The following is a 10,947-nucleotide window of genomic DNA, read 5'->3' as shown; positions in this document are numbered from 1 at the left end:
AGGGCTCCCGGCCGCGCGCGCGCAGCCACGCGTCCAGCGCGCCGTCCGCGTACCGCTGCGCCGCCGTCGGCGCGCCGCGCACCACCGCGTGCGACATGCCTNTTTCTTATACTGCGTGCGGTCGTTGCGCGTGCGCACAAAGGAATGAGACCGCTCGGACACCGAGCCCACAGCGTGGTAGGGGTGGGGTTGCCCGCTCTTTTGTTTTTTAATACTACTACGCTGAATATTGTGTGCGGATTGGGTTGTCGTACAGGGGTACTACATGGTAAAATAAATCTCGGAGGCGAAAGCAGGATAATTAATATTCATCCGTATTACTTACACATCGGTGAATATAGCGTCACCTTATTTGACTAGCACATGCGAGATGCAACGTAAAGTAGGTATTTCGTGTCGCCCACTCACTACCTACCGACTTATCAAAATTATTTAATTTTCTTAATATCTACTTCGTACTTATCAACAAAAAGTCCGATGCTCAATGATAACAGGGTTTGATTAGAAAAAAGTAGTTCCCAATTTATCTGAATCTCAAGNACACAGCACGAGGTAACAGTGATGGTGAAGGTACCCCACTGCGGGGTCGTGAGCAACATCACGCGCTCCGTTGGCGTGGGGAACTTCTCGTAGTGCATCCTGTGGACATAACTTTTTTAACCCAGGAACTTGCAAAGTATAAAACTTTGCAAAAGGAGAAGTTCATTGTATGAACTAATCTTGTCTAAAAATAATATGAAACATCATAATATGCCGTCTAAAAAATAATGAAAATTCGAAAAGGATTTGGTTATTAATGAATAATGCAATGTGCAACCGACCAGACGGTGGGCAGCTGCGCCACCAGCGCGCGCTGGTTGTACTGCGCCGCCTTGGGCAGCCCCGTGGAGCCGCTCGTGGGCAGCAGCAGGCTCGCCGCGCCCTCCTCGCTGTCCTCCGCTCTGCGCACGACCACGCGGGTTCTATGAGGCGCTGGATGAGGTCCTTGGCTTGTTGGCGGTGCGCCTTGCCGGTGTGCGTGCGCGGGATGGCGGCCACGAACGCGACGCCCCCGCGCAGCCGCTTGTGGTCGCTCAGCGTCGCTGCGGGCAAGCAGAGCGGGTCAGCGAGGCCTGGCGCGTGCTAGCCGCCTCCCGCGAGGCTCGCGCGTGTACTCACTCTCGACGACGCGGTGGATGGCGCGGCGCGCGTCGGGCTCGCTGGCGCCGGCGCGCAGCACCACGGCGGCCGCGGGCCCGCGCGCGCTGTCGCTCACCACGCACTCCGCCACGCCCGGCAGCTGCCCCACCACGCGCTCCAGCTCCTCGGGCGACACCTGCGTCGGCACCACAGTGACCCTCGCTTCACTTATTACACTCAATTATGTAATGCATTGCAGTAGGTAGGTATACGTGTCCGACTCACCAGCAAGTTCTCGTACTTGAAGCAGAACTTGATGCGGCGGCAGTAGTAGAGACGGCGCGCGCGGTCCTGGCGGAAGGCGTCACCCGTACGGAACCAGCCATCCGCCGTCATGCTCTCCGCCAGCTCTGATTCGTTCTTATAGTAGCCCTGGAGGAGAAAATTATGTTTTAGAGAGAACAGATGAGACGGGGAAATATCCAAAATTGTCGCAAATTATAACCATTCAGGCAAGTCCTGAGAGTGGGCTACTTCTTAGTATAGTAAAGGATGGTCCAATTTGAAGTTCCCATATTGGCAACGCTGTAATAAAATTTTCTTAGGTTTTGGTAATGCCGGGTGTTTCAAATGTCGAATGTTAGTTTGTAACCAGATATTTAAAAATTAATTCATTTTACCATTGCTCGACACGATAAAATTGTTTTACAGAAATAACATTTTGACTATTATGTTGACTATTGCAGGAAGATTATGTTTATGATTTTCAGGCCCGAACTCTAGTGAATTTTATAATTCATAACTTTTCAGAGACGCGATTACCTTAATAAGACTAGGGCCCTTAACGGTAAGTTCTCCTTCTTCATCAGTGGCAGCATCTTCATCGTCGCTTTTGAGGAGCTGCAAAACAATAGCAAGTATTCACTTATTAGTGACTAGCGGCTGCCCGCGACTTCGTACGCTTGGATCCCGTTTTATCCTCTTTATGAAAAATCCCGTCTTGGTGAGCACCTACGTTCTAAATGGAACCCCCAAGCAAAATTTGAAACTCCTAGCACTTATAGTTTCTGAGATTTCCTGATAAGTGAGTGAGTCAGGCAGAGCTTTATATAGTATAAATCTTTGGACAATAAATAAATCTTTGGACAATTTCACACAGCGCCAGCTAGCCCCAAAGTAAGCAACTCAATGCTTGTGTTATGGGTGCTAGCTTAACGGATATACTACTTATATACTTTTCTTTTTTTTTATTAAATACATACATATTGTACATATTTACACCCAGACCCGTCACAGAAATTAAAATTCATCATTTCAATTTCTGCCCGGCCGGGAATCGAACCCAGGACCTCTCGGCATAGTAGTCCGTTCTGAACCACTACACCAAACGGCCGACAAATTATAGTAGAATAGTATAGATTAACCATTCAAAAGCAAAGAAAAAAAATCCTAACCCAACCCAGTCCCTGGATTGGGATGGAATTATACTCATAAGTGTGATGTTAAAGTCATCCAGACCAAGCTGAAGATTACAAATCAAGACATCTCAGTTGATGTCTCAGTACCTATGCGTTAGAAACATTTATCATCATTTCAGCCATAGGACGTCCATTGCTGATCATGTCTCCCCCAATGATTTCCACAAAGGCCGGTTGGTAGTGGCCTGCATCCGGCGCCTTCCTGCTACCTTTATGAGGTCGTCGGTCCACCTTGTGGGTGAACATCGTATGCTGCGCTTTCCAGTACGTGGCCTCTACTCCAGAACCTTGCTGCCCCATCGGCTGTCAGTTCTGCGTACTATGCACCCTGCCCATAGCTATTTCAGCTTGCTAATCCGTTAATCCGTAGAAACAGCTAAACTATTAAAGGTGTCACAAAGGTGAACGCCATACGCGTCACATAACATCAAGTAAGTGCCTCACCCGGTAGTGGAAGATGTTGGCGCAAGGGCCGTTGCAGCCCGGCGCGGCGTCCCGCTCGGCCACGGTGACGAAGCCGTGCACCTCCGTTATGCCGTAGCCGTCGCACATATTGCTGCCCGGAGCCATTTTTTCCTGAAAACGATCAAACCTTCTTTCCCACCACCATTTCAATTCATTTTTGTATGACGCAAATTTCACATTTAAGCTTAATATAGTCTACAGGGTGGAATTTTGTAATGCCACCTGGAGTGAAAGTACTCTTAATACTGTAGATAGAACATTTTACTGAAAGTAAATATCCCTTTATTTTTGAAAAGAAAGAGAACTGCATTCAAAGATTTTCGAAAATTTTTCGAAAATTCACTACCATACCATACAATTTTCTGTACAATTAAAATAATTTAAGATTTGGTTTTCCTTTCATTTGATTTATCAAGTTTGTTAGAGAGATTTCATCCTTATCGAATATCGAATATCGAATCGAACCAACTAAAATCTGTCATTTTTAACAGATTTTAGTTGGTTCGATTCCCGGGTGTGGCTAGCAAATTTTTGGAAATCTTTGAATGCAATTCTATTTCTTTTAAAAAATACGAGGAAAGGAATGTTTTCTTTGAGATTTTTGAGTACTTTCCCTCCAGGTGGCATTACAAAATTCCACTCTGTATAAAAATGCCATTGGGTATTTTTAGGAATAAACATACAGTTTCAGTCGGCAATTATTAATTGTGCTATTTTTCTTATAATATTTTAATTTCAAAGATGAAAGTGTTACATAAAACTTAACTAATTGTTGTTACCTTTAGAAGGGCCATGATGTCGGGCGACAACTGCGAGCCTAGCGTCATCACGGTCTCCAGTGACGAGAAGTGGTCCGGCGTCGCCGCCTTGGCCAGCTTCTTGGCGAACGGCGGCCCGAAGAACGTCCAAGTTGGCTGCCAACATAACACAATCCACTCGTCATGTAACGACCTCAACGACACTAGCAACGCCACCTTCAGAATTATTCATGTCATACCCTGCATCTTTGCATCATGTCGAGTACATTTTCCACGGTAGCCTCTTTTGGAGACATGACCAGTGTGACGTTGTACACACAGCACGTGATAACGGTGATGGTGAAGGTACACCACTGCGGGGTCGTGAGCAACATCACGCGCTCCGTTGGCGTGGGGAACTTCTCGTAGTGCATCCTGTGGACGTGACTTTTTTTAACCAGAAACTTGCAAAGTATAAAACTTTGCAAAAGAAAAAAGAAGTGTGAACTAGTCTAGTCTAAAAATTATGCGAAACATGATATGCGTTTAAAAAAAAATGCAAATTCGAAAAGGATTTGGTTATTAATGAATAATGAATAACAATGTGCAACCGACCAGACGGTGGGCAGCTGCGCCACCAGCGCGCGCTGGTTGTACTGCGCCGCCTTGGGCAGCCCCGTGGAGCCGCTCGTGGGCAGCAGCAGGCTCGCCGCGCCCTCCTCGCTGTCCTCCGCTCTGCACACAACCACGCGGGTGCCACATACGAGACAACGAGAATGGAAGTAAAAGACACAGTAGCTTAGGGCACCAGGATTAGGATATAAAGAAGTTAAGGACCTACTTTTTATTCGAAGCTAATCTTATTTTGGGGCTTCGTGCATTTGAAGAATAATAATCACTGTCAAATTCGTCATTCATTGTACTCTACCGTAATGTTTAGTACGCACTCGAAAGAGTCAAGGTCGTCGGTGTGTCCCTGGATGTAGTCGAGCAGCGCGTCGTCGTGTATGGGCAGCACGTGCGCGGGCGCGGGCGCGTCGGCCGTCGCGACGCGCACCGCCGCCTGCGTCGCCTCGTCGCAGAACACCAGCGCGGGCTCCACGAGCCGCAAGTAGTGCTGCAACTCATCTGGAACAAGAACAGTTTAATATGCAAAACGACACAAACACAAAAAATAACTTGAATACTCAGTGATCTCTGTTAGCACTGACGTGAATCTAGGAAGTTCGTCGACATACATTTAGTGGCACCAGGATCAGTGAGGTACGCGAGCACGCCCGCCAGCAGCAGGCCCAGGAACACCGCCACGGTGCGCTCGTGGTCGCGCGCCACCAGCATCACGGTCTTCCCCTTCAGGCCCTGGGCTCGCAGCTTGCGCGCGAAAGGGATGGCCAGCTCCAGCATCTCGCGGTTCGTGGTCTGCTCGCCGGTGGCGCCGTTGATCTGGCGCAAGAACAGACGGGTAACAGCGAGGTCCCAGCGGCGGCGGCGGGCTCGCGCGGCCGCACTCACCATGCAGACGAAATCGGGCGCCTGGCGCATGCAGTGCAGCAGCAGCTGCGCCGCGGACACGCGCGCGCGCGCCTCGCGGGAGGGCTCCCGGCCGCGCGCGCGCAGCCACGCGTCCAGCGCGCCGTCCGCGTACCGCTGCGCCGCCGTCGGCGCGCCGCGCACCACCGCGTGCGACATGCCTGATGCCTGGGGGATGCTCAGCTCAATTTGTCAAGTACTTAAAGAGGGTGATTTCGGGTTTTCATCAGATCGGATGCGAGTGCAGTGTTTACTTTTTTATTTGGATGGAAAACAAACACTTACTTAAACTACGTAACATAATTATTAGGGGAGAGTTCGGTATATTGTACCGCCGGGTAAATTGTACCACCCTCATATTTCGTAAAGTATTTATTGAATGTTTGTAATTGCAACACTCAGCGATACACAACTAAATTCAATAAATATTGGCCATATGGTTTTTGTCGTGACATAATATAACACGTCTGTTTTATTTTGAAAAGATTTTTTTCATTGTTTTCAAGTAACTTTTGAAAATGTATGTTTAGTTTGTAATTTTGTTAAATTTAATCACACAATGTTTCTAATTTATTAATTAGAAGCATAAATTAGTGTGGATTACAATTATTTGAAACATTTATAAGCTATATTTTTTACCGATTTTTTAAAAGTACTATCACCTAGTCGGTTAAATTGTACCACATCAAGTTGTATGGAATTTTACCAAAGGATTTTGAAAAATTTTTGGTAGATCATTATTTTCAAGATATAATAGCATAGTTATCTTTGACTAACAATAAATGAAAGCAAAAGATTGGCAAAATAGATTAGGTACAACTGTGCGTTACGATAATTCGAATTACAAAACTTGTACTCAAAATCGTGATAACGTGTAAAACAATATCAATTGTCTATGTTATTAACTACTGTTCATTTTCGTTACCTAATTTGTTACGAATGTATCGTATAATATTTTGCCATGGTTTTTTTATAGGCTTGAAATTTATTGAAATCCAATTTAGTAACCCTGTGGTACAAATTATCGAACCGGTTGGCTAAATTGGACCGAAGCTCTGAACTCGTATTTTGTTGATTTGTGCTAAATATACAAAAAACATGTTAATTAATACATATGAAATAGTAAGTTGAATAATTTCTATTTTATTATATACCATGGACATTAGCAAAAACAAAAGAAAACTATGTGTAAAATGGGATTGAAAAAAAACTGGTCCTAATTACCGGACTCTCCCTTATGTAGGGAGTACAATGGTGTTAATAGATAAAACTTGGTAGGATTGTTTCATAATAAATTCTAAAAATGAATATTGAAAAAAATATCCCACACTTAGGGTCGCCACACACGGGCCACTGTCTACTCGCGCGCCCTCTCACTCTATCTCAGACTCAGTGAATCTGAATGGGTTTAAAAATAGCGGCCACCGACCACAAGTGACGACTAGCAGCCACAAGTGGCTATCGCGCGCTTCAGCTACATTTATAGCCGCCTCTAGCTTCTTGCGGCGGCGTTTGTAACTGTGGCGTGAAGCCCGTGTGCGGCCGGCGACCATAAGACTTCAAAATAATTTTATTAAGAGTAATTTAATTAATACAACGTGTTGTTTTTGTATTCAATAAATTACTGCAATTACAATAATTAGTGACCCTGACTGATGCGAAACAGGATGGGGATCGCGNTACGGCTTTATTTATTTTAATATAAAATCTTCCGTAAACTGTAACAAGATAAAAACTGAAAGTGATAACGCGTCAAAACAAATCTACTTCATCAGTGTTACTAATATTTAAGATAAGCGCATTTACGTAAAATGTATGTAACTTTATTTTCTTGATCGTTTTCTCTGCAAGATAATACCTATTATTGTTTTGATTTTGTTGTAAACGATCGTCAATTCGAACGACAGATTGCTTGAAAACTAAATTTAATTTTATTTTAGGGCAGATTTTTCAATTGTCGGGTATTTTTTAACTGTTATAAGTTTGGCAAATTGACAGTTTCAATATGGGAAATATGTCAAAATGACAAGCTTATTCTTCAGTTAAAAGATATCTGACGATTGAAAAATCAGCCCTCAATTAAATTGACGATTTAAAGTTATATGGCATAACTTAAAATTAAAAAATATGACATCATAAGGGTGGTGACCTCAACAATCGCACTTTAGTCACTGCTAATTACTGGATTGATCAATTATTATTTTTAATTCTTTTTTCATGACTTACTTGCGATGTGTTATTGAAACAATATTTCCACAAACAATTTGTGTGAAGCGCGAGCGCCGGCCGACTGGGAGCGCGAGCGCGCCGCGTCGGTCTTATAGCCGGGCCTTATCTACTCGCTGTAATCGGGAAATCATTTTTGTGATACGGATAAAATGACAGAACTGTAATAGGTAATTTGCTTATTATGTTATTACCTACTGCATTTTTATAGTCTATGGTATTCTCGGTAGTGGTAGAGTAACATTGGGGCGCTAGCGCTGCTGTGCTCAAACAAACGCAAAGCTGAAAAAGTAAGTTTATTAGTCATAATAATTGACAGGTCCGAAAAAGAAGTTATAATATTACTAGCTTTCCGCCCGCGGCTTCGCCCGCGTGGATTTTTTTCTGTCACAGAAAAACTTTATCGCGCGCGTCCCTGTTTCAAAAACCGGGATAAAAACTATCCTATGTTCTTTCCCGGGGCTCAAACTATCTCTATGCCAAATTTCATCAAAATCGGTTGCGAGGTTTAAGCGGGAAAGCGTAACAGACAGACAGACAGACAGACAGACAGACAGACAGACAGACAGACAGACAGACAGACAGACAGAGTTACTTTCGCATTTATAATATTAGTTGGGATGGTTCCAACTACGTTATCAAATATTTTAAACCAAACTGAGCAAAGCTAGTAATTTGGTGAGTAATTGTAAAGTAAGATAATTATTATCTAACTAGCTTTCCGCCCNATATGACAGCATAAGGGTGGTGACCTCAACAATCGCACTTTAATCACTGCTAATTACTGGATTGATCAATTATTATTTTTAATTCTTTTTTCATGACTTACTTGCGATGTGTTATTGAAACAATATTTCCACAAACAATTTGTGTGAAGTGCGAGCGCCGGCCGACTGGGAGCGCGAGCGCGCCGCGCCGGCCTTATAGCCGGGCCTTATCTACTCGCTGTAATCGGGAAATCTTTTTTGTGTTATGGCTAAAATAACAGCACTGTAATAGGTAATTTGCATATTATGTTATTACCTACTGCTTTTTTATAGTCTATGGTATTCTCGGTAGTGGTAGAGTAAGGCCCTTTTCACATGTTCCGGTTGCCGGGTAACCGGCGCCGGGTACCCGGTGGTGAAGTGTATGGGCATGCCGGATTAATTACGCCGGAACATGTGAAAGCTACGTACCATGCCCATACACTTCACCACCGGATACCCGGCGCCGGTTAGCCGGCAACCGGGACGTGTGAAAAGGCACTAACATTGGGGCGCTAGCGCTGCTATGCTCAAACAAACGTAAAGCTGAAAAAGCAAGTTTATTAGTCATAATGACAGGTCAGAAAAAGAAGTTATAATTATGGTTCCAACTACGTTATCAAATATTTTAAACCAAACTGAGCAAAGCTAGTAATTTGGTGAGTAATTGTAAAGTAAGATAATTATTATCTAATTTTATGAATGTGTGTGTAACTATCTATCTACATTATGCTAATAATGTGTTATTTTCTCTGTTAAGTACTGTACTCGGTACGACATAATGTTTATATCTGCTTGCTGCTTAATAAAGGAACCGAAAAGGAGATGGAATAAAGACGGTTGTGGGAAGCGGCCGGCATAAGGTAGGAGGCAGGAATAGGAAGGCAGGCGGCCGCAGCGCTCACAGCACAGGCGCGCCTAGCGCCCTAATGAAACGTGTGTTGACCGACAGCATGTAATCCCAATGTAATTGTCTCCGGCACCGCACCGATGGTTTTGTTTCAGTCCTGTGGTAGGTATGTGACATCAACTTGACTTACTACTCGTAACTTTAGACATCAATCTTAATATGGAAGTGAAAGAAAATCCTATTTTATATTGTATTATAGCCATCAAAAGTCATAACTTGTAAAAAAAAAGTCACGTGACACTCACAACTCAGTAATTACTCGATTTAATTCTGTCTGTGATGACACGGAACTAGACTTATCCAGTACCCCTATCAACCAGTTTAAAACAAAATGTAATAATCTTTTTTTTGTTAAATAGTAGTTTGAATCTCATAAATTATTAACATCGTTTTCTGTCCGCGATAAAGTTAATTAATTGTCTAACTATAGGTGTAAACTGGTAATTGGCTTTACTTAAATGTCACTTAACGTAACATTTAAGTTTTCCTATGAAATGTAAAATAAAATACCAAATATTGTGAGATCCATGTAGTAATACAAGGCCATACTATATCTACTACTACATATTATTATGTATATGTCAACGCGAAATTGTAAGCTCCGTCAGTTTACAATATAACGCGTGAGATTGTAAACTAACAGTGGGTTAGGTTAGGTTAGATTGTAATTCAACTACGTCAGATTATAATCTGACGGAATTCACAATATTACGGTGACATATACATACCATATCTCTTAAGTTATTTTATTCTTAAGTATGTTAAAATGATTTATTTTAAATTAAACGATGACTTTTTTTTATACAATAATATTACTCGTATATCACTTTTCTATTACATTATGTATTATGTAATTCGGATCGCAATATTAAGTTGAGATGGACCTGATGCCGGGTCTCCTGCGGAGCACCCAACTCCTCCCTTTCCTTACAGCTACCATATATCGCATCTGGGCTCGATAGTTTTGTCTTGATGAGGGCTCTTACACGTTAGATTAGTTATTTCCGGAGTGTAACCATGCAACTGATAGGGATCTGTAAAATTTTATCAAAGTATGTTCAGTAGATTTTGTGTGAAAGAGAATCATAAATTTTATTCGTGATTATTATAATGTAGTGGGGTGTTTAGCTATATTTTCCAGGAAAAATATACCGACATGAGTCTCGCCCGGGTAGCAATCTAGTTTAACCATTTTCATAACTTAAAATTGTTATTAGGTACCTTCACTTACTTAAAAAACTATAAACAAGGTTAAGCTAACTTGGTTGCGACTTTAAACCTGCTCTGTCCCTAACAGATATTGAAGCAATCAATCAAGTGCCTATATACACACTAGCACACGTGCACAATGCGTAAAGTTAGATGGTCCTGTGTGTTGTCGAGCACTTTGATGACAACTCGTCGATCTCGGTCGCATATCTGATGAGGTAATTTTGATCAAGTTCGTAGGCATTGGCGACCCCTTCAGACTTACCTACCTGTACATATTCCGTTGTTCAGGTCNAATGTTGACCGATATTTGACCAATATTTTGAATACCCGCAGACAGACAGACATTTACATTTAGGTAGGTACTCGTACACACACTTAAAAACTGTTTCACTGTTCACTTAGACACACGAATATCGTCAGCCTAACTTTCAAACTGCTAAGGTATGCCCCTTTTTGCAAACTTTACAGGAGCAAATAACTGTTTATTTTTCATAGTTATGGCACAGAATAATAATAAGTACTGT

General features: G+C 42.8%; 1 protein-coding gene across 1 annotated transcript; it reads right to left on the bottom strand.

Annotated features, from left to right (window-relative positions):
- Nucleotides 1–542: 542 nt before the first annotated feature.
- On the bottom strand, nucleotides 543–7,633 carry LOC114356364 (luciferin 4-monooxygenase-like; the record flags this gene model as incomplete). The annotated part of the gene is made up of 13 exons (XM_028309477.1): nucleotides 7,556–7,633; nucleotides 5,312–5,497; nucleotides 5,038–5,242; nucleotides 4,747–4,927; nucleotides 4,415–4,534; nucleotides 4,060–4,234; nucleotides 3,842–3,976; nucleotides 3,042–3,173; nucleotides 1,942–2,019; nucleotides 1,405–1,551; nucleotides 1,159–1,315; nucleotides 950–1,082; nucleotides 543–639 (listed from the first exon to the last, which is right to left on the bottom strand). Coding segments are annotated over exons 2-13 (1,737 nt in total), but the record flags the coding sequence as incomplete, so codon positions are not given.
- Between the last annotated feature and the right edge of the window lie 3,314 nt (nucleotides 7,634–10,947).

Source organism: Ostrinia furnacalis, unplaced genomic scaffold (genome assembly GCF_004193835.3).
Source record: "Ostrinia furnacalis isolate ACB-3 unplaced genomic scaffold, ASM419383v2 OfSCF2800, whole genome shotgun sequence".
NCBI lineage: Eukaryota > Metazoa > Arthropoda > Insecta > Lepidoptera > Crambidae > Ostrinia > Ostrinia furnacalis.
The sequence above is the reverse complement of the archived record's forward strand: the minus strand, read 5'-3'. Positions and strand labels throughout refer to the sequence as shown.